At 56.5% G+C, this 23,106-nt stretch overlaps 1 protein-coding gene and 1 long non-coding RNA gene across 2 annotated transcripts in view; one reads left to right on the top strand and one right to left on the bottom strand.

Moving 5' to 3' along the window:
• Positions 1 to 460: 460 nt before the first annotated feature.
• LOC121043006 (uncharacterized) lies at positions 461 to 3,357 on the bottom strand. The gene is made up of 2 exons (XR_005796623.1): positions 3,162 to 3,357; positions 461 to 2,306 (listed from the first exon to the last, which is right to left on the bottom strand). It is a non-coding gene; the product is annotated as an uncharacterized LOC121043006 (long non-coding RNA).
• Positions 3,358 to 3,408: 51 nt separating this feature from the next.
• Positions 3,409 to 23,106, top strand: part of CCN4 (cellular communication network factor 4) — a 33,854-nt gene continuing 14,156 nt past the window's right edge. The window contains exons 1-2 of the mRNA XM_040494470.1: positions 3,409 to 3,622; positions 20,807 to 21,086. Coding sequence (XP_040350404.1) covers positions 3,554 to 3,622; positions 20,807 to 21,086 — 349 coding nt within the window. The 5' untranslated portion in view covers positions 3,409 to 3,553. The remainder of the gene's footprint in view (positions 3,623 to 20,806; positions 21,087 to 23,106) is intronic.

A 23,106-nucleotide genomic window follows, 5' to 3' on the forward strand; every position in this document is an offset into this window, starting at 1 on the left:
TTGCCGTGAACCTTCCACAGCACCCCTACAAATAAAGTACCAAGGAGGATGGAAAGAAATACCCCTGTGTGACGTCCCCGGGCCTCATGCCTGCGAAAAGGCAGGATGTCGCCTTCGCCCCACCCCACACACTCCTGCTGTCACCTGGACCTGCCAGGACACTGCCCTGCCGGGCCCCCACCTTTCAATTACTCCCTGGCTGCCTCTCAGCAAAGAGTTTCTGAAGATCTACTATGCACCGCACACTCTTCAGGATCTTTGGGGAGCACCGGGTGGCCAGACAGACACATGGGTCCTTTGTCTCCTCCTCCAAGTGTCCTCCCTTCCCTCCCTTCCTCCCTCCCTTCCTTCTCCCCCTTCTTTCCTTCCTTCCTCCTTCCCTTCTTCCCTCCCTCCCTCCCTCTTCCCTCCTCCCTCTCTCCCTCCCTCCCTTTCCTCCCTCCCTCCCTCCTCCCCTTCCTTCCTTCCTTCATCAAACCCATACATCCCTCACCACCTCTCCATCTGCTCATGTGCTCATGTGACCTCCCACCCACAGTAGGCCTCAGGCACGTGCTATGCCGGAATCTGTGTGGCTTCTGGGGACACAGCACAGAGGAAGATGTGGGTCTGCTGTGGCCCTCGGACCTCACAGTCTGCGAGACCAACCAGGGCCTGTGTTGGCAGAGTGGTTGGGGAAGGAGACGGGGTGTGGAAAACGGAGATGTGGAGCCCAGCCCGGGAAAGCCTGGGAGCCGGAATGTTTCAGACAGGGGTTTCATCTCCCCACGCGTGCATCCGTCTGTCCGTCTGCCTGTCCTTCTACCGTGCTCATTCCTTTCTGTGTTGACTCATCTCCTCGTTCAACACGTGAGGCACCTTGGTCTACTTGAAAAAAGAGCTTGTTTCGAAGCCACACGGGTGTGAGTTCCGATCCCAGTTTTGCCCTGCACCAGCTGAGTGGCCGCGGCCAGGCCTCAGTTTCCTCATCTGCAAAAGGGGACAATGACAGTGAGATGTCAGCCGCGAGGATGAACCAAGATGGGGATGCGGCGAGGTAGCAAGTGTCGCTGGGACGTGACGGATGCGTCACAAGCGGCAGCTGGTGTCCCCGTCACCACCAGCCAGTCGTTTTGAGTTTGTCCGGCTCGTGTGTGGGAAGTGCCTGGCCCCCATTCGCCGAGGGTGAACCCAGGCACATACCCAGGCCGCCCTGTGAGATCGTTCGAGATGCTGAATCCCGGGAACAGGATGGACGTAGGACGACCCCATCATACCGGCCTCGGCTGCCGCCCGTTCTGACTCCTCCGACCACGGGTGGCCACACCTCACCGCCTCCTTCAGGGCCCCTGATGACCCTGTAGGTGAGGCGCTAACGCAATCCTGTTTCTTTAAACAAGGGAAACCGAGGTGCAGAGATGTTGCCGGTTGCCCAAGGCCCCCCCGGGAAGCGGCGGAACCGTGGGGGTACCTCAGGGGTCTTGCTTCCTAACCCGCCACTCGGCCCGAGTCACCGTGTCACCGCCCTCCAGGTGTCACCGGGGCTGAAGAACAGCCACCTGCAGCGGGGCCGGCCGGGCCACTGGGGGCTTCACCAGCAGGCACGAGGGACCAGCACGGTATCATGCTTCGGGGTTGTCAGTTCCAACTGCTTGTCGCGGTCTCGGGGTTCCGCGCGGCTCCCATCAGAGAACACCGACAGGAGCTGGCAGGTCAACTTGTTCGCTTGGAAGTGCCCCGTCCGGACTCTGTCTCGTCACGGTCCAGAGACTGTGGTCCCGGCCCCAGGCCTGACCCTGGCTTGGCGCGTGCCCTGAAATCACTTAGCATCTCTGAGTTTCCACTCCGTCTACCTTACGGTCATGAGAGATCTCATGGCACAGGGCCGACGGTGTCCATCAGGGGTTCGCTGAACCTCGAGGTAGCTGTTCCAGGTTTGGTGCAGTAACACTACAAAACCCCAAAGACCCAACCTCTTCTCTTTTCTGCTCCTCCAGCCTCGGCACGTTGGCTTTTCATCCTCAAGCTTGTGCCTCACGTACTCGATATGACTGCTGTGGCTCCAGCCATCAACTTTGCGCACAAGTTAAGAAGAAAATGAGTAGACCGTTGTTGTTTTTTTTTTCTCCTCCCAAGGGATGCCATCCCTTCTAGGAGCCCCCAGCAGATTTCTCTCTATGTCTTACTGGCCAGAATCGGGTGAGAGGCCCAGTCCGAGGCCGACAAATGGAGAGACCGTCGGAGTCACCGTTGGGGTCACGAACTCCCTCGCGCAAACCTACACCACTGCCGAGCAGCCGTGCGTGCTCCCGTATTCCCTTCGTAGGCTGCAGGGAAAGAAAAAGAAAGGAAGTAACTGCTGAGGGAAAACACAGGGCAGGGAGTCCCCTTGGAGCCCAGAGATGGGACCTCGTTGGGGCGTGAGGGGAAGACCAAGGAAGCCAGCGTGGTTGAGGGTAGTACAGGCGGAGTGGAAAGAGGAGTGTGCAGGGAGGGCTCGGGCGGCCCGCCGGGACTGGGGATTCCACGTGAGTCGACGGGCAGGCTCGGGGAAGCTCCAGCCAGGAGGGATCTTGGTTGGGTTTTCCAACGTTTGCTCTGATGCCCTTGGGGAATCGTAGAGGATGTTGGGGGGCCAGAAGGGGGGGGCTGTTGCTTTCATCCACACAGGGCTTGAGGGAGCTCCACGGGGGTAGACGGGGCCCCGGGGGAGACCCCTGCCGTGAGTGGCAATATCCAGCAGGGGGGAGGCTGACCACCCAAACCCACCAGGGATATAACAAGGGCCCAGACATGGGGAGACGGGGCCGGCACCAGAAGGCTTCTGGCTGATGAGAGGCAAAGGGAACTCCCGTAAATTGGCGAAACCGTGGTTTTCGTTTGTCGTGGAGGGAGGGCGAGAGCCTGAGCCCCAGGGCTGAGTTCATTTGTAAATTCCTATCATTTCTAGATGGCTGCACTCAAAGCCATCCGCAGCCAAGGAGAGAAGAGTGAATGATGGCAAATGAAAGCCAGAAGCAGGAACAGCCCGAAGAAATGGGAGGGAGTTTGTTTCCCCCACTGGGAGCACGTTCAGAGGTTCCCCCAGCCCGCCCGCCGGGGTAACTGTATCTCTGCCTCCTCCTGGCATCCCCCCCCCCCCCCCCCCCCGCGACCCCCCCCCCCCCACCTTCGTGAAATACCTTGGCAGGATGGCCCCGGCTCCTTCCGTGAGAATTTACTGCCCCAGTGTGAAATCATAGCCCTGTAACTTTCCCTTTAAGAGCTGTCAGAGCCGGAGAGGCTGGCCAAGCTTGGGCTGGAGGTGGGGACAGAGGGAAGAAAGGAAAAAAAAAAAAGAGAGAGAGAGAGAGAGAGGCAGGAAAAGTTTCTTCAGAGGAAAATGCAGGGTTTGTCCTTAACTCTGACGTCAGATCTTGCTTTAATAACCCCCCCGCCCCCCGCCCCAGGCCTGTGGGAAGAGACATATCTGGTACTCCTGATGGGCCAGGCCAGTCTCTCGGCCCAGCTCCCCCGAGAGGCGGCCGGATCCTCTGGGCTGCTCGGTAGATGCCTTTGCCCCTGACTCCCAGGCATGAGGTGGTTCCTGCCCTGGACGCTGGTGGCAGTGACAGCAGCAGCCGCGGGCAGCGCCCTGGCCACGGTGAGTCCTGCTTGGAGGGGCTCAGACAGGGGACCCAGATCCCTTCTCCAGCCGGTTCTGCGGCATGGCGGGCCAGATGAAGAGGGGCTGGAAGTGTGGGGCCAAGGAGGTGCCCACATAGCGGCCAGGGGGAGAGCCGCGGCTGCACGGGGTCGGCTGATCCCCTCATGCTTGGGGTCGGGGAGGCAGCCCCCGGGGGGGCGGGACAAAGCAAACAGGCGATCTGCGCCCTTCTTTCCCACCTGAAACGCAGCAGGAAAGGGGCACTTGGTGGAGCGGGGCGTCGGGGGCCCGGACTCCCGTGCCAGCCCTGCCCAGGGCTGGCCGTGTGACCTTGGGCCAGTCACTCTTCCCCGAGCAGCGCGAAGCGAGGAAGTTGGCAGGCGATTCGTGAAGTCTCGGGTTTGGAACATGAGTCTCCAAATGCTGGAGATACTACAAGGAGAGGAGTCGGAAAACACCGAGAGAATTTGGAAAGGGAAATGCCAGCTTTCAACAAAAGCGCCTCTCTTGAGCAAACATTGCTTTGGGCGATTTCTAACCCCAGCCGCTGGCGCCTTGGGCTGGCACAGCCATCGATAGCTTAGGAAGCGTGCACGGTGGGGCCCTGTGCATGAAGCCTGTTGCCGGGGGGGGGGGGATCCTGAGGGTTCTCTCTCCTCCTCTCTCCACCCCAGGGCAACCCAAAGGGAAGGGAGGAGGGGTCTGCACCTTCAAGAAGCCAGGGGAGTAAGACACGTGGCAGAACACAGCCAGCCTGCTGGCTTTAAGGTGTACAGGCAGGTCCCGGGCGGGCAGGAGGTGGGCTTCTGGAAAGAGCTTCCGAATCCAAGATCCCACAGCCCGGGCCGGAGCTTGCTGCCAACAGTAAAGCCGAGAGACAGAGGGAAGGTGGCAAGAAAGGCTTCGTTACCCGCTCACAGGGACACCTTCTTTTGGGACCAACGTCCCCATCTGTGGATGAGGGAGCTGAGGCTCGGGGGTAAAGCTAGTCGCCCACCGGTTCAAAGACGCTGGTTCCGATTCACCCAGATCTGAGGCTGAGAGCTGGCGGCCGGCCACCGCCCCGGTGCCTCTGGAGCTGGGTGACCGATGGTCCCCCAAGCGCCGTATGGTTGGGGAGGGCAGGGAGTGTATCTGTGTGATTTGTTGTGAAATCCTTTGAACCTTCATGGTGCCCCCCCCCCATAGTTGGTGCCAAGCCTTGCTCCAAAACCCAGATACTAACTTCATTTTCTTAAAGAAAGAGGGGTGCTGGGTGGTGGCTCGTTGGTTGAGCGTCCGGCTTCGGCTCAGGTCACGATCTCACGGTTTGCGGGTTCGAGCCCCGCGTCGGGCTCTGGGCTGATGGCTCAGAGCCTGGGGCCTGCTTCCAATTCTGTGTCTCCCTCTCTCTCTCTGCCCCTCCCCCGCTTGTTCTCTCTCCCTCTCCCTCTCCCTCTCAAATAAAATAAAATAAAAAATAAACTTTAAACATGTTTTAAATAAATAGAACAAAGGAATGGAGGCTTAGAGCAAGTGAGGGACTTTCCCGGGGTCTCCCAACTAGTAAGTGGCCAGGGCTCAGATTTTCAGATCTTCCCTTGCAAATCCTGCTCATTCTTCCAGAGCTTTCCTAGCTCAGGAGGGAAACCGAGCATTCCCTATAGGCTGGGGGAACCACAAGGGGCCAGGTCAGCCTTCCTTCGGGGTTGCTGTGGCTGGGAGGACAAGGACTGGATGGAGAAGAGGTGCGAGGTGCAGGGCAGCACGTGTCTGGGTGAGAAGGAGGAAAGGGGCCGTGCGCAGGTCCACACACACTGGAGCCCGGTACCTCCCAGAACGGGTGGTGCTGGGGAAGGGAGAGCCCGTCCGTTTCCACGGGCTCAGCCAAGGGCACACACAGCTCAGCGGCCAAGAGTCCAGACAGACCCGGGCAACGGGACGGGAGGAGGTGGGCACCTCTCCTACACGCAGCCCCCGCCTGGGGACCTTCTCTGGGCACCCAACCCTACCCGGCCCACACTGGTGTCCAGATTCAGGAGCTCCCACGCAAGGCCCCGCGGGAGAGCTCTCCCGGCATCCTAACCCGGTGAGGGCTCTGAGACAGATGGCAGCCAGGTCTTTGCCTTCCAGCCAAACCCCATACACGACCATCCTCGTAAAACTGACAGATAATGGGACTGCGAGTCCTTCCAGGGGCCCGGTGGGACTTCAGTGGAAAAAATGACCATGGATGCTCATACGGAAGAAAGGGTTTGTGACAATTGCCTGGAAAACTTCGAGGAAGTGGAGTTCTGAGGGAAGACTCGCCCTGTCAGACAGGGAAGGATTATCCAAAGGTTCTGTGACTGAAGGAGGAAGATGTCCACCAGGAGGAGACGAACGGAGGAAGCCGGGGCAGGGAGCTCAGGAGCTCGGCCAAGTCTCCTGGGAACGTGATATCCGATAAAGCCGTATTACAGACGCGACTGGCTTTTCCATCTCTGTTCATTTCTTCCTTCTACGTGGACAGAGATCAGCCCCTTGTGCTAAGAGAGAGGGGCCACAATTAGTGGGTACTGTCACGCCCCTGCCAGGTGCTCTTTGTGTGTACGTGTAAGACCCTCCTCGGTTCATCCGACAGACGTGCGCCCGCATTTACTGAGCACCTCCTACAAGTCTCATGGCAATACCGTGAAGCTGGTGTGATCATCCCTCTCTGTGGACGCAGAAACCGAAGGTCAGAGAGATTAGGCGATTTGCCCGAGGTCGCACAGCCGGTGACCAGCAGTGACCGATGTGGAGCCTCCGTCCCGCTCTTTGCGACACAGCCTGCTGCCTCCCTCGGCCGTGTCCTCGTGCAGGAACGAGGGGCTCGCGGTTTCTGCCCCTAGGGCGCTTACAGGGCGAGCGAGACAGGTGACAGCCGCCCACGTGTGGGGACGAGAGGCGGCAGGGATGGTACGATCCGGGAGAGAGGGGTGGGGTGCAGGCTCTACCGCCGGCGGGTAGAGCAGCTTCCTTGGCCACGCTGGGCCTCGCCGTCTGCTCTTGAAGACTGGGGCTAATGACCTGGGCCCTCCCTGCTGCTGGGGAGGGACCGCGGGACTGCTCCAGGGGGGCCTCTCCGAAGCCTGCGACTAGGTGGACAAATCCTGTACCGATAAAGCCCTGGGCCCGCCTTAGGTCCTGGTACCCTGTGTACAGGCGAGGCCCGCATCCCCTCCCCCATATAAATGTACGTGGCGCGTGCACAGGTGTGTGTGTGCACGTGCGTTAGACATCGTGGCTCGTTCGAGGTTGCAAATCGCCGCGGGTGTGTGTGCACGCGCGCGCGCGTGCCTAACGGGGGGACGCGCTGCGGGTGAAACGCAAGTCCGTCCTTCGCTTCCAGGACCCGCCGCCGAGCAGGGTGGCCCGGGACGTGGCACATGCCCCGTTGCACAGTGTGAGAACAGAAACGACAGGCCTTCTTTACGCCTCCCGTCCGTTGCTTGGGCTCCGAGCCAGCGCTTCAAACCCCACCCCAGGCCCCTGCTCAGAGCCGCTGCCTGCGACTTAGACGCTCTGCTCCCGGCTGCGGCCCCTCCCGCTTGCCGCTTGCCCGGGACGTCGGGGGCCCGAGCGCGGCACGGACGGGCATTTTCCACCCGGCGAGGGCGCTCGGCGAAGCCTGGCCTTCCGGGACGGGCGTGGGAGCAGTGCTCCCTGGAGCCCCAGACCCCGACCGCGGCCCCGGGCACTACCTCCGGGGGCCTGTGTGCCGACTCACCTCCCCCAGCTTTTAGCAGAGGCCCCTGCCCCGCGCCAGCAAAGCCTCCACAGGCCGGGAGGCTGCCTTCAGCTCCGTACGGGGATTTTTGCGCCTGGGATTCCGCCCGGAAACCTCGGCCATCTCTCTGGGCCGCAGGGAGGGGCTGCTGCGCGCGTTGTGGTTTCCAGATGGGAGCGAGGAAATCGAGACAGCAATGGCCCAGGCTGGGCTTAGCCCCTGAGAGGGGGTGGGAGGCTTGCCGAGCACAGCCAGCAGAGCAAAAGGAGGAAGGAGGTTTGGAGCCGGGAGCATATGATGCCACAGATGCCCAAGAGCGAGACTTCAGCACGTTGTACGTTCGTTCAGTCGACGCCACCGGGGCTCCCCACGCCTCGGCAGCGCTGACTGTAATGAAGGCAGACACCGATCAGGCGCTTGCTGGGTCCTGCACATAGTGTCCTAAGCACTCTGCACACAGCAGCTCACTCGCAGGCCACGTCTGTGAAGCAGGCAGCAGCATCCCGGCACTGTCCAACGTGGCCACTGGCCACATGCGGCCACCGAGCACCTGAAACGTGGCTCGTCCCGGCTGAGGGTGTAAAACACACAGCAGCTTTCAAAGATCCGCTGTGAGCACGGGACGTACAGTCCTCCCTGTAATTTTTCTACTGACCCCACGGTGAAATGAGAATATTTTTTCATATATGGGGTTAAAGAAATACGAAGCTAACGCTCACTGATTTCTTGTTAGTTTCCAGCGTGGCTCCTAGAAAATGTAGAATTCCGTAGAAGGCACACATCGTGTTTCACGAGACGGTGTCGGCCGGGCAAGACACAAGGGCACGTAGATGGATTTTCATAGGTGGAAAGGGAAAGATGTCGAGGGCTTTACCACCGCCCCCCAGCTTTTCCACTGAGCCCGTCTCTTCATCTGTGAAAAGACAGCGTATTCTCACTTGCTTCCACGGGTTATCGAGGTGATTAAGGAGTGAAATACAGATGAAGGACAGAAAGCCGCAGCACCCCCAAGGGGAAGTGGGGAACCGATTCCCTTTCCCAGCTTGAGCTGCGGCGCTGGCTGCAGAAAAGTGCCAGATCTGAGCAAATGAGCAGGGCTTGATAAAGACCGTAGGCCGGGCCCCGGGTGGGCAAGAGGAGGGGCAGGCTTCCTGGTGGGTTGTGCTGGGCTCAGCGCTGAGCTGATCTCCTTGAAGCTCCCAAGGTTTTCACATCCTGGCGAGCTTCCCAGGACATTTCAAGGGAGTCAATGAACACATTTGGATTATCACGGAGGAGGGAGAAATACTAATGACGATGGTGTTGATGGTCGAGGCGCCGGGGAATGACGATGCTTGTAGCCGAGACTTAGGCCTTACGACCCCGAGTCCCTTGCTACCGACCCCGGTTTTCATAGCCCATCCACTTACTGTGACATGGATGCTGACAGCTTTGCTGGGCACCCAGCCCCTTCCCATTTCCAGAGATGCGGTGAGAAGCTGTGACCTTTGTCCCCACGGTCAAGTAGGGCTCGCGTGTTGGAGACAGACTTTTACCCCAGCAGACAGGACTGCAGTGAGGAATCTGAGGGGAAGCTCAGAAGGCTGCAGGAGAAAAATACCAGTTCCAGGGCTCTGAGCCTGAATTCCTGGGAAGAGGCCCCCAGGTATCGTGCACATTAACTGGCACCTTGGTGATTCTTACGCACACCTGATTTCAAAAATCATACCTGTCCCTCCTCCAGCCTTGACATCCTGTTAATCTGCCCTCCTGCTCCTCCTCTCTGAGAGAGGCAGGGGTGGGGGGAGGGAGACAGAAGCAGAGGAGGAGGAACCAGGCCTCTCAAAACGTGAATAATGAATATCCCAGGGGATGGGACACAATCTGAGCCCACCCACCCCCAAGGACCCCAGCCCGGAGGCAAGTCCAGGCTTGGGACATCAACGGTGGATCTGCTGAGCCTTGGTGGGGGTAGGAGGGGGCGGTTAAGGAATTGAGAGCCCAGGTCCTAAGAAGAGGAAGAGAGGGGTCCAGCCCAGCCCCTCTGGGAATCCTGCCTTGTGTCTCGTAGGTGAGAGAAAGGGCGTGTGCCATGCGGCTGCCCAGGGCAGGAACGCGCAAGGGGGTGAAGGCTAGAAGAATATTCTAAGAGAGCTGGGGCCACCATCCGCCCTTACGTCCCCTCCCAGTGCCTCCATCCGTCACTCCTCCCAGCTGTCAGTGGGGGCAAGGCCCTCCCTACGGTACCTCCAGGGGTTTCCTGCGGCCTAGAGGTCTAAGTCCCCACACGCAGCGGAAAGGGGATCATCTTGAGCACCTTATTCAACCTTTTTGAGCCTCAGCTTCCTGTGACACAGGGACTTACGCTCTCTGAATGTCACTGTGCCAAGGAGTGAGCTGGGCGCAGAGCCTGGAGCAGCTGGGTGCTGCCTGAATACTACCTTACTTGCTCCTCTGAGTCTCGCCAAGCCTGCTTTCCACCCTCATCCTCTGGGACTGCCTTCACTCACCTCCTCCCCTGCTTCAAGGGCCACGTTCCCAGATACTCGTGTGACCTCACTCCTGCACACATGTCCTTGCCGTTCCTTCTGCCTAAAATGCCCTTCCCCCTCTTCCGTGTTCTTGCCCAGGTGGAAGGAAACACGTCATTCAACAGGAGCTCTCTGCGGGCCTGGCCCCACGTACGAGCCACCCTTCCTCACGCTCCTTCCTCCCGCAAGGACAGACCCCCGGGCCTTGGCATGTGCCGTGCCCTACCCCCCGGCCTCGCTCAGGCTTTCTCCCTTCTAGACCTGCAACTTTCCCCACTCAGCTCGGCTGTCACCGTGGGTATACACATTCTAGGGGCCTAATGCGTGCCTGTTGGTTGAATGAATGAATGAAGAAAACCAGAAGGGCGGGGCAGGCTGTGTATAGAGGGGACAGGGAGGCAGGGAAGGCACGAAACTGAACTTTCTGGTGGAGGCTTTGTGCTAGGGAAGCAAGGAAGGGGCCTGACAAGAGGGCCTGGGCCTGACCACTAGGGGGGCTGAAGGGTGGACTTACTTCCTGAGCACAGAACTGCCCCTTCCCAGCTGGGCCTCGGGCTTTCATCTGTAAAATGGACTTGAAAAGCCCGGCCCACAGAGCCCTCGTGGCTGGAGAGAGAAGGCAGGGTGGGTACCGAGCACGTGCAGAGGGCAAGGTTGGGGGGCCACCAATGGGGCAGCGAACATCCAGGTGCTCTGGCTCTGGTGGGGGGGCAAGGCCCCGTGGAGAGTCCCTGAACAGCCACGTGGGTGCCGCATGGATGGGCCTCAGCCGCCTATTCATCCTTGTTGCTGCTGCCCTGTAATCCTGCAGCCTCCACGTGCATGTGCACACGCGTGCACACAGACATAGGCATACACACACATAGAGACAGGCATACACGAGTGCACACGCAGGCATACGTGCACACAAAGGCACGGGCACACCTAAGTGCACACACACACAGATATACGTGCACACACATGCACAGAGGCATATACACACACATAGAGACACGGGAATACACACACGCACACACACACAGACATATGCACACACACGCACACCTGCTGACTTCCCGAAGAGCTGCTTCTGGCCCCTGCACTCCAAGGAGTTGTGTCCTGACCCTTGCAAATTTCCGCTCTTAAACAACCGGAAGCATCACCCCGTGTTGGACCCTCACCGTGAGCCGGGGCCCCCCACGCCTCGTTTAGTCCACAGGAGAGCTCTCCGTGGTAGGAGCTGTTATCGCCCCCGCTTTACAGAGGAGGAAACCGAGGCAGAGTTTTACCGATTCCCCATGCCATCCGAGCTTCAAAACCCCCACCTTATTCCCTGTGCGGGGCCGGCGGGACCTGCTCCCAGGGGTGACCTTGTGTGCCAGCCCCTCGCCCGTGTCTGTCCTCCCAGCCTGAGTGGGGACCCAATGCAGGAGGACGGAAGGGAGCTGAGGTCAGGCTCCTGATGCTGGAGGGAGGAACCACCTTATCAGAGGCCCAGCTCAGCCAGCCAAGCGCATTGGAAGGCTCTAGAGGGTTGCCTCATCCCAACCTGCCCTGTGTGTGTAGGGGGGGAGGCAGGTGCTCATCCAAGGCCACGAGTCTCAGCCCGGGGCTGGAACCCAGGGTGTCTCACCTCCAGGTACAGGCCTAGGAGCTGAAGACACCTCTCCCCACCCCGTCAGGCAGAAACTCCCTCTTCCCTGGAACAGGTCTGACCTCAACAGATGGCAGTTTCTTCCACTCTTGTCTGTGTTGGCTATGGCTCCAGGGCCGGCCCCCTCCCTGCTCACCCCGTGGCCACCGTCACTTCCAGGCCTGGGGCATGGAAGGCTCTCAGTTCCTTTGGGGGAATCACATGAACTGGAAATTGGGCAAGAGAAGGGTCCCTTAGAGGTCTGTGGAGGATTGTGAGACCCAGAGTCAGAAGAAGTGAGTGTGTAATTTTCTTGCCGTGTCTCTTAACCTCTGTGGGCCTCAGTTTCCCCGTCTGTCAAATTGAGACCGTGAGGGCTGATCTCACAGGGTTGTTTGGATCATCACCTGACACCGTGGGGTGGCTGACTCAGGAAAGACCCCTCCTTCCCCCGGGGGATGCACATGTCCCAGGCATGGCCCTTAAGGTCCTCTGACTGTGGCCCCAGCCTACCATCTCCATAGCTCCGAACCCGAAACCCCAGTATTGACCCCTGGTCATTCCTGTGCCACATCGCTGCCACCCGCATGGCCTTATTCCTGCTGTTCCTCAGCTTTGATGTTCTCTCTGCCCTCCCGGTCAATTCGCGCTCATCCTTAAGGACACAATGCAAAGAACGCCTCCTCCAAGAAGCACTCACTCCTTGCTCCCATGCCCCTGCCCCTGGCCTTCTTATCATGTTCTCCTAGCCCTCATTTAGAGGCTGCTGAGGCCCTGCGCAGCTTGGCCCTTGGGTTCAAATCCCAACTCTGCCATTTGCTAGTGGCCTTGGGCAAATTATCCGACCTTTCTGTGGTTCAGGTCACTCCTCTGTAAATTGGGGAAGATGATTGTAAAAGCAGCCCACCTCTTAGGGTTATCGCAAGGATTAAATGATTTACATAAGGTGTAAATGAATAAAAGAGGCATAAAAGGCGAAACGCAGAATCCCATGTAGACCTTGTGTTGATCTTGATTCAGAGAAACCATCTGATTAAAGAAAAAAAAAAAAAAACAAACCTTGGAGATAATCAGTGCAATTTGAATAAGGACTAAGGACTCGTGGTTGAAGTTGGTAACAGGTGAGAGAGCCCGTATGGCTCTCCCGACTTTGGTAAATGCGTACACGTGTCTCCAGCAAAGAATGAATGGGTTCTGTAAAAGTTTTTTATGTTTATTTATTTTTGAGAGAGACAGAGAGAGACAGGGCATGAGCAGGGGAGGGGCAGAGCGTGAGGGAGACGCAGAATCCGAAACAGGCTCCAGGCTCTGAGCCATCAGCACAGAGCCCAATGCGGGGCTCGAACCCACGAACCGCGAGATCGTGACCTGAGCCGAAGTCAGAGCTCAACCGACTGAGCCACCCAGGCGCCCCAGGAAGGAACAGGTTTTAAAGCTGTTAACACGAATAGTGCTGATATGAACGCCTGCCCCCGACATGTGTGCCACCAAGGGTTAGCGGTCATTAACAGTACTGTCACTCTGTCCCGGAAGACAGCAAACGCTTCCTATAAAAGATCAGATGGTAAATATTCTAGGCTTTTTGGGCTATAAGGTCTCCGTGGAGTATCCCTCTTTCTTTTTGTTGTTGTGTTTTACAACTTTTTAAAAAAAAAAATGTGAAATCCACTCATTCCCCCTTACAAATCGCCATGGGCCAGATGTGGTCAATGGGTTGAAGGTTCCAACCTTTGTTCTATAATGCAGTTACCCTTTCTATACTCCTGTCTCCTCAGAAGGCTGGGGGTCCCCTGAGGCTTTGTACTTGGAATTTAGGAGATGTTTCATATGTGTTTGATGAATGAATGAATGAATGAACAAACGAACACACAAGGACTTGTTATTTGGAAAGAAGTCTGGCTTCCTGACCCTTCAACCCTGTCATATAAAGTTGAGATCCGCCACCCAGAAACTCACAAGACTGCATGCTTATACATTTTTTTAACGTTTATTTATTATTGAAAGAGAGAGAGACAGAGTGTGAGCAGGGAAGGGGCAGAGAGCGGGGGAGGCACAGAATCCGAAGCAGGCTCCAGGCTCCGAGCTGTCAGCACAGAGCCAGACGTGGGACTCGAAATCACAAACCGTGAGATCGTGACCTGAGCCGAAGCCGGACGCTCAACCGACTGAGCCACCCAGGCGCCCCAAGACTGCATGCTTATAAAGCCGATTAGCAGAAAATCTCAAAAGATCTTCCACATCCCATGACACGCAGCCTGGCCAATGCCGAGTCAGCCGCGGGGCCTTCTATTCCCTGGAAATCCTGCCATCGGAGCCAGAGACGGGCTTGGAGGGCTCTGGACAGTGCTGGGTCCTCCCACACCCAGGCCAGGTGACGTTAGGGGCTGGGAAACTAAGATCTTTCGAAGACAGGCCTCCCCTGCAGGGCAGCCTCCCCGCCCTGGGAACAGGGGTACAGATCCCTAGGGGTTCTCTCCTATAAGGAGCTCAGGAAATAGGTGTCCCCCACTTACACTGTGACTGCCCCATCAGGGGTACCAAATGTGAGAACAATGGGGTGGGGACAGCAGGTGGGCCCAGGCCACAGGGGGCCACATTCTTCTACTCCCCCACCTCAGGGCCCTCTTTTCAGTGAAGGGGTGAACAGAAACTGCTTCCCGGCAGCGCAGCCCCTTCCTGAACCCCCCCCCCCCAGAACACGGTTGGGGTCCGCTCACGCCATTTCTGTCTCAAGCCTGCCCCCTTGTGGAGCCTCTGGGTGCAGCCTCCCAAATGCGGCTGAGCCAGGCTGTAGGACCATCCCTTCCAGTGGTCTGAGCACTTGCCCAGGGCAAGCCAGGCACGGTGCCGGGGACTGAAGAGGCGGGAAGAGACAGCTCATCCCTGAAAACCCCCATGACGGGGGTCCTTGGCAGCTTGGGCTCAACCCCATCACATTCCTCACCACCCCGAGCGGTAGTCTTGAGGCTGTGCCCTTTCCTCTCACCCCGGTGTCCCTGTCACCGATGAACCACACTCACATTCAGAAGGGGGTGGGGTCCACTTTATCATCAAGCAGAAATCTCAGTTCCCTAGGCACCCCTCCCCGCCACGGCCAGCCTCCCACTTCCTGCCCCCTTGCCTGTTGCCCGGAGTTCTTGGAAAACCGACGTGAGAGTCAAATCAAACACTGACTTGTGCCTGAGGGCTGGAAAACACCCTGAAACCCATAGTTCCTGCTCATCTTTAAAAAAAAATTCTAACATTTATTTATTTTTGAGAGACAGAGAGACAGCATGAGCCGGGGAGGGGCAGAGAGAGAGGGAGACACAGAATCCGAAACGGGCTACGGGCTCCAGGCTCCGAGCCGTCGGCACAGAGCCCAACTCGGGGCTCGAACTCACGGAGCATGAGATCGTGAGCTGAGCCGAGGTCAGACGCTTAACCAGCCGAGCCAGCCAGGGGTCTCAGTTCTTCCTCATCTTTAAACAGCATCTCAAAACTACTTTTGCAGCATTTCCTACAGGGGCTTTCATTCCCCCCCTTCCCCCCCCCCCCAGTTTTCATCAGGTTAAATTTGTCCAGTAAATAGTACAACTAAGGGGATCAATCGATTTCTTCTAACCTGCTTAGTGACCACCCTCTTTGTCAAGAGGGCTAAGTGACGCTGTCTTCATCCATTCAGGCAAGCTGTAACGAAATACCACACATGGGGGGCTTATAAACAACGGAAGTGTTCGAACGAACATTCGAGGTGGGGATCTGGAATCTGTATTTTAACAGGGTCCGTGGGCTCGCTGTTCTCTGCTGCATGTAGAACTCCGTGGAAAAGTTGGGATATCTGGGGACCCTGACCGCCCACCCGTGTCTGTTCAAGCCTCCGGGTGGTTCTGACAGGCAGCAAAGTCTGGGAACCGCCGTGGGAAGCGCTTCTGTTTGTAGTGGGTGTGTCCGAGCTGTCTGGGGAAGGGGGCAGGGCTTGGGGCCGGCTCCTGTGTGTTCTGGGGAATACGGGGAGAGGCTGCCAAACCCAAAGACAGTGGGAGCTTGGTGAAAGCCTCAGGGGGTCCCAAGGGCGCAGCCAAGCACCCTGGGGTTCCAGGAAGAGCCTCGGCCCCCAAGGGGAAGTCCTAGAGAGAGGGGGACTGTGGCTTTGGTGGTGATTCAAAGGGAGGCCGGAGGCTTCAAGCACGGAGATTAGAGTCAGACCCTGCAGGTTCAATCCTTCTGCCAGTCGCTGCCCGTGCACCTGGGCAACTCCCTGGCCTCCCTGAGTCTCAGTTTCCCCACCGGTTAAGGGCGTGGAGTGCTTGTTGCACAAAGGGTTGGTATGAGGCTTCACTAACCGAATGCACGGAATGCGCTCAGCATCGTATCTGGCACATTTAATGCCGAAGATGCCTGGCATTAATTATCAAATTCGCCTGCCTGAGCCCCAGGATCGGCTGCGGGCGCCCCTGGCATGGAAGTATAAGGTCTGGGAATTAAGAGCCTGGAAAGGCGGCACAGTGAGACCGAGCCCCGCGAGGACAGGGGATCTGAGGGACCCACCGCGCCAGCCCCGTCCAGCACGGGGCCTGCCCCGCTGTAAGTGCCCAGGAAAGATCCTCCCGAAAGGAAACCGTGGGCTTCACGTCCGGCTTCAAATGGGCAGGTGGGTCAAAGAGGAGTTCTAAGGTGCGTCCCAGCTGGAACGCTCAAGGGCCCTTCCGAACGAGTCTGGTCCTAAGGCCGGCTCAGTCTGGTCCCCACCCCCGGCTCAGCAGCAATTATCAGCTCCTGATCTCTCCTGCCCTCTCGACCCCAGGACAGTAGCTCGGGCTAGAGTTCATGCAGGAAGCAGGACTTTGAAGGAGGGTGCCGGGCCACCGGGCCTCAGCTTTGGCAATGACACGGGCGCTGGAGGTCTCCGGGTACCACGAAGTGCGATCCTGAAGGGACGGACCCTTCACACGGGGATCCCCACAGCCTCTCCGGGAGCTCGCAGCCTCTGGATATTTGCTTTGGTTAGGTCCGATGGGAGCATGTTCCCAAAGACCACGGGAGCTCGGTCTTTCCTGCGGGGGGTGACTGAAGACGGCCGAAGGGCCGGGGGCTCCAGACCTCCGGGTAAGGCAGACCTTAGTTTCATCCTGGATGTGCCCCACCCGCCCCCCAACCCCCCGACTAGCTGTGCGGCCTTCACAGCCACTCAGCCTCGCTGAGCCTCCGTTTCCTCTGCTCCGGGGACAATTAGTAGGCCTGCCTTGTGATTTGTTGAGGGAACCATATGACAGGGGACAGAAGAAACTCTCCACTGAGAGGTGAGCACTCAGTAGATACTAGCTGCGATGTAAGGGCCTGTGTGTGTGCGCATGTGCACAGGGAAATGGGCAGTACGTGGCTCCCGCCCTCAAGGGAGGACAGTGTCGTGGGGGCAACGTACATTGACTCTTCCATTCATTCTATTGATAGATGTTTATTGACACCTACTCTATGACAGGCTTTGGAAGGCCTGACACCCTCCTACAGCCCCTAGCCGGGAGGAATGTCCAGATGCTTCTTGATTACCCCCACTGGCAGCGCGCTCACTACCTTATAACTGATTTCCTTCCATTAGAAAATTCTCCACGTACAGTAGTGGGACAAGCACGGACCCAACAGATTTGGGTTTGAGTCAAATTCTACCACTTCCTGCGTGTTAACCATGAACAAGTCCCTTTGCTGACATACACAATGGAGATCGTGATACCAACCGCTGTGGGGAAGACAAGACAGGCCACAATAACTGAGACCTGGCTCAAGACTGGCCCCTGGCGGCCACCAGAGCTGTGGTCTGCAATGGAATGGACTGGCGAGGACAAGCCAGAAACTCTAGCCGCGTGGTGCTTGGGCCCAGAACCTTGGTGGGTGGGGGTATCTAGTCGTAAGAACATCATTTTACAACAGAGAAAACCAAGGCTCAGCAAGTGAACTCCCAGAGTCTCTTGGACAGTATGTTGCAAAGACTAGACGTGGCCCATGGTGATGTTTCTAAAATACACATCTGTGCCCCAATCTTTCTCCTGCTAACATCCTTCAACAAATCATCGCAGCAGACTCCAGCCAAAAGCCTGAGACCTTAGCCAGGCATTCAAGGCTCTCCTTGATCTTTGTGCCCAGCGACCTCATTGTCATCTATGAGAAGGTGCCCATGTGCTTGCATCTGGGGCACGGGGAGAATCGTGGGGAGCTGGTGCAGGGTGCAGGCAAGAGGCAGGAGGAGATTGAGGTCTGTTGGCCTCATGGGTGGTCAGTTAGTGAGAAGAAGGTTGTGTCTCATGCACCCTTGCTTCCTTCGAGTCTTGCACAAAGCCTGGCACGTGGTAGGTGTTCGCGAAGCATCTGTTTCCGTAGAATGCACGAAAGAGCGGATGCACATGTCCCCAACTCAACAGTCCACCCCTGAGGGCAGGAACCACCTGCCACCCCTTGCTTCCCTGCGTTGCACACACACACACACACACACACATACACACACACACACACACACACACACATAGAATTCATCATCAGAAGGGGTGTGCAGTCACAAGCCCTGTGGTGTCAACGCTGGACAAGGCAGCAAGGATTCAGGGGGTTTCACACCAAATGCGGGAGTCCTCAGGGCCCCCATGCACTCTGGGTACCTTCTCCTTTGGACTGAGGGCTAGGAGATTTCCCACCAGCAGATGGCGCCAAGAGCCAGGACTGGGTTAAAGATGCCCAGAGCCCATCCCTGGCAGCCCCACGTCCCCTAACTGGCTTCCCTCAAGGAGCTGTGTGCCCTGGGGCTCCGGGTAGGAACTAAAATGGAGGCTTCCTCCCTCCCTCCCTCCCTTCCTTCCTTCTTTCCTTCCTTCCTTCCTTCCTTCCTTAACTTGGAGACCCAGGTGACCATATGGAGAAGGGTCCCTGCCAGGTTATAGCCAATCCCACCTCAGCTCAAAGTGAGTCCTCTGCTCTCCGCAAGCCCTGTGCCGAGCCCTGTGGGGGTGAGAGAGGATGCCCAACCAAGAAATGCAAAGGAGAAGTCATGCTTTTGAGCATGGGACACCAAATCAAGGGACACCAAAGCCCCTGGGGTCAACAGTCCCCTGTGCACCCAGTCCACTAGACAACACTTACAAAGCCCTGCTGTGCTCACATTCTAGTAGAGAAGGAACACCTCGAACATCGTCTGGGGGAGGCATGAAAGGCTTCCTGGAGGACAGGGCTTTTTGTTTCCTCTGCCGTGTGTGCGTGTGCGTGTGCATGAGTGTGTGTGTCCTGAGGGCCTGGGGACGGGTCAGAGACAGTCCCTGAGACAGTTGCTTACGAAGCTCTGAGCTTTCTAGTGTCACAGACAGATGAGGGAAATTCTCTCCACAGAGTCAGAAAGAGGTAAATATGCGTACGTACCTCCGGTTGGCTTTATTGATGAGGGGGGTTGGGGTTTTATTGTGTCGCACTGTGTTTATGAGGAAAAGCAAGCAGGGGCAGGGAAACTTATGTCCCTCCGGCAGAAAAGGGCACGACTGAGTCCCGAAACCAAACCCAGAGGTGACGAAAGCCTCAAATCAAGGTCTGCCTATTTGATTTTGAAGGGCCCTTCGTTTGTTAAATCGATTTTTGCAGCACCTATTATGTGCCAAAGCCATAACCAAGAGCCCCGCCCATCCAGCACCTCAACCTGGATCATCTCACCTGGCCGCTGGTCCACACAGCGAGGTGGACTTCACTCCCCTCGACAGAGCCATTTCCTGCCCTTCCCGAGAGCCCCCGGGGCTCCCCTGGGGTGCCCGGCACTCTGCATACAGGCTTGCATTGTAATAACTCCCCTCTAATGTCGGTCTCTCCCCGAAGCTGTGGGTGCTCCAAAATCAGAGAAGGTTTCAGTTCATCTTCAAATGCCTAACACTTGAGAGAGGCTGTGAGCTGGCTCGGCTGGGGGTGGGGGGTGGGGGGTGCAACTACAAGAACCCAGAAGGCAAACGTAAAGGGCATAGAAATAAGAGTCACAAGAGTCGCGCGTATCTCGGTCCTGACCCATACTGTGTCACCCTGAACACGTCCGTCTGCCCTTTTGGGTCTCAGTTTCCTCCTCGGGAGAAGGGAGGACAAATCTGTCTGAATCTGTCCACATGTGCTGTTCGAAGGAAGAAATGCAGATCTCTAAGTTCCACAGAGCAAGGCTTCCTGGGTTCGAGATAGAGGGACTGGCCCCGGGGCCTGACCAGCCCCGCCTTGGCCCCATCTTTGCTGACCTTGGAATTCCGGAGTCACGGTTGAGAAGTCCTGGATGGGGTCCTCCCCAGCAGGGACCACGCTGGCCTGGGGTGGGAGAATGGCCAGAAGCCGGCTGCCCGCTCTCTGTCCTCAGGCAATTCCCTTTCTCCCAGGGCCTCAGTTTCCTCCCGTATGAAGAGGGAGGGTTCAGGGAAAGAGCCAGAGGAGGTGGGAAGGTGACTGGCTCCCAGAGGTAACGGGCGGCTTGAAGCTCCCAAACTCAAAGACACCCCAGAGCCGCCTTCCGTTGTGTCCACCTGGGATGGCTTTGGGGACCTGTCCCCGCCCCCCTTCCCGGCTTCCCGGTGTTGCGTCCCTCATATTTTCAGGATGAAGATGAACGTGTGGGCTGGAAGATGGCAAGGGGGCCCTGGGAAGCACGTGGGTGGGGGGACTCCCCTCTGCAGGCCTAACACTGGCCACAGGGGCTAACTCCCCTCTGCAGGGGCAGGGAGAGCCAGCCCCCGCACCCCGTAGCCTTTCCCTGGTGCTCAGAGAAAAAATAATAACGATGACAGCAGTAATGATAATAATAATAATAATAATAATAATAATAATGTCAGCTGGCTAACACCTGGTGTCAGATATGAGTCACCTGACCCCACAAGCTGCCAAGGACTCAGTGGAGTGAAGAGGGTGGCTCTCTGGGCCGCAGAGGCAAGGCAGTAGGATACGGGCCACGCCTTGCAATCTGACTGATCAAAAGGCATTCACTCCTCAAAGCCTCAGCTCCCCATCCGTGAAATGAGACGGGCTCAGTGCCCTCCCAGGTTATGGGGTGCTCGAGAAAGGAAGGAAACACACATGAGGCTTAGTGGGGCCAGAGTTCTGACATGGAATCTGGGCCCCACCTCCTCCAGCAGGGAGACTGAGGAAATCGGCTTGACTTCTCTGACCCCCTGGCTCCTCGGTCCTTCCTGTTTGCTTTACTGAAGGGAAAGGAGATGTCCGGCTCTCAAAAACAGGGTAGAAAGACATAATTTTACGTATCCCTTTTAACGCCACGAAGAAGAGAAGGTGCTCGTTAGCCCTTTGGGCTTTGAACCCCTGCCTGGCAGTCCTTTATCTCTGCTGTTCCCCCACAGGCCTTCTCTCCAGCCCCCACGGCCATGGCCTTCACCCCAGTGCCACTGGAGGATACATCTTCACACCCCCAGTTCTGCAAGTGGCCATGTGAGTGCCCGCCGTCCCCACCCCGCTGCCCGCTGGGGGTCAGCCTCATCACAGACGGCTGTGAATGCTGTAAAATGTGTGCTCAGCAGCTTGGGGACAACTGCACAGAGGCAGCCATCTGTGACCCCCACCGGGGCCTCTACTGCGATTACAGTGGGGACCGCCCGAGGTACGCAATAGGAGTGTGTGCACGTAAGTGAGACCCTCCCTACCTTCTGGCCAGCCCCCAGCACCCCCAGCTCTAGCCCTCACCCATAGCCCCTTCCCTGGCCAGGCTGCGCCCCCCGCCATTCTAGTCCATGATCAGAGGTCAGGAGCTAGGCCCTTCTTGAGGAGGGAGGGACGCCTGCCTTCCATTTGCCTCCAGAACCTGGCTTCCTTCTCTCTTCTCCGGCTGGGAGTTACATCCATGGCTGACCAGGGGAAGGGAGGCACCAGGAAAGACCTAAGCATGTTTTCATTCTCTTAGTGGTAGACACTTTGTAGGATGCCTATGCCTCCCAGAGGTACCAAAACCCATCAGAGTTCCAGATGTTCCAGTAATATTCTAAATTTAAATAATATGGTTTTTAAAAATCCACTAACCTTGAAAGAATCAAATCCAGCAGCCTGCAATCATCTCTTTCTATACGCCCATGTTCCTTCTGTAACTACAGTCACTTTGAACTTTTTAGCCCTTTCTTCTGGTAGTAATCACTATGTAATATATGTCTTCTCTGGTAACTTAATTGGATTAAAATGCCAATTTTGGATAACCCCTCAATGTTCCTACATGTTAGCTGATGACTTAACTCCTCAATACCACCTGATACATCCCCTATCTTCCAGTATCATTTTCATAATTTTTGGTTATACAATAGTCAGTATTTACAATATTCTGACTAGTAAACAATGTTGCTGAAGCATGAGATATTGCACTTGTTTGAATTTCCTTTCTCATGAGGCTTTTTGGTTTTCCTGGGATTCTAATTGCCTTTGCTTTTTCTTTACCCTTGGTCTTTATAATATCCTCATGCTGGGGGAAAACAACTGTTTGTTGTTTGTTTGCTCTTCAAGTGCTCTATCATGTCCTTTTTTGTTCCCAGGGACTTCCTTACAAGGACTTTCTGATCTCATGCTTCTACCTGGAATGATAGTCACTTAGCTTGAATCATCTAAGCATTTATCCAAAATACATGACCCAGCATGATGAAAAGAGGTAACTAGGCATCATGACGCCGCAGCCTAACTTCTGAAAAATTACACAAAGCCTCGTAAACCCAAGAACCTCTTTCCTCCCTTAGTGCTGAAGCAAGACTTCTCCATAACTGTGACCCCATATGCACCCAATTACATGTTCACGCGTAGTACAGGCTCTCATCCTCAGCTAATCTACTGTATCTCCTGAGGTGGGTTGTTGATGAGGGTTATGCGCATAATTCCACATCAAACAATCCTACCTGTGCCTCACGGTTAATTATAAGCACTGTCTACTCTTTTATCATTGGTTCCTGCTTCAACTATCATAGCAAGTCATCTGCCTTTAGCTTTCCACAGAACCACCCTCGATTCTCCAATCCTTCTACTTTTTTTGCCCCCTTTTATTCAGACTCATTAGCCCCACAAAACAGTGTGTTTGTTCAAAGAGAACTTGCCGCGCCACCTGCACAGAATCATCTGATGTGTCGGCTAAAAACATTGCCCTCGAGCCCGACCCCCAGGCATACTGAGTAGAATTCTCTAGAGGTGAAGGTGGTGTCTGCACCTTTAACAAGTTTCCCGGGTGATTCTCATGCATTCCCAACTCTGAGACTGCTTATAGAGAGAGAGAGTTGTATAGTTTTCTCCCCATACCCAGGTGAGGAAAGCTGGCTGAGCCTTCCTCCACTAGAATCCCTTCCAGCTATATGAGACTGTCTCATCACTTCTTTCCCCTTTTGGAAGCTGTTATTCCAGGTCATTAAAAAGGGAACTCAGTTCACTGTTATCACTCTAATGTCTAAAGCTGCACAGACATCTTGCTATGTGCCAGGCACCTCATCTTTATAGACATTCTCTCATGGACCCAGAGAGGGTGCAGGCCCTGAAACTGCCTTTCCCCCACCAGAGGCCTGGAAAACCGCCTTCCCAATCCATACACACCCCCTATCTCTTTGTATCTCAGGTCCTGCCTTTGCTCACGATAGCCTCTTAGCTCCCCCTCACCATGAGAGCCCCTGTGTATTCCCTCTCC

The sequence above is a fragment of the Herpailurus yagouaroundi genome, unplaced genomic scaffold (genome assembly GCF_014898765.1).
Source record: "Herpailurus yagouaroundi ecotype Mexico unplaced genomic scaffold, PumYag 186, whole genome shotgun sequence".
In the NCBI taxonomy this organism is placed as follows: Eukaryota; Metazoa; Chordata; class Mammalia; order Carnivora; family Felidae; genus Herpailurus; species Herpailurus yagouaroundi.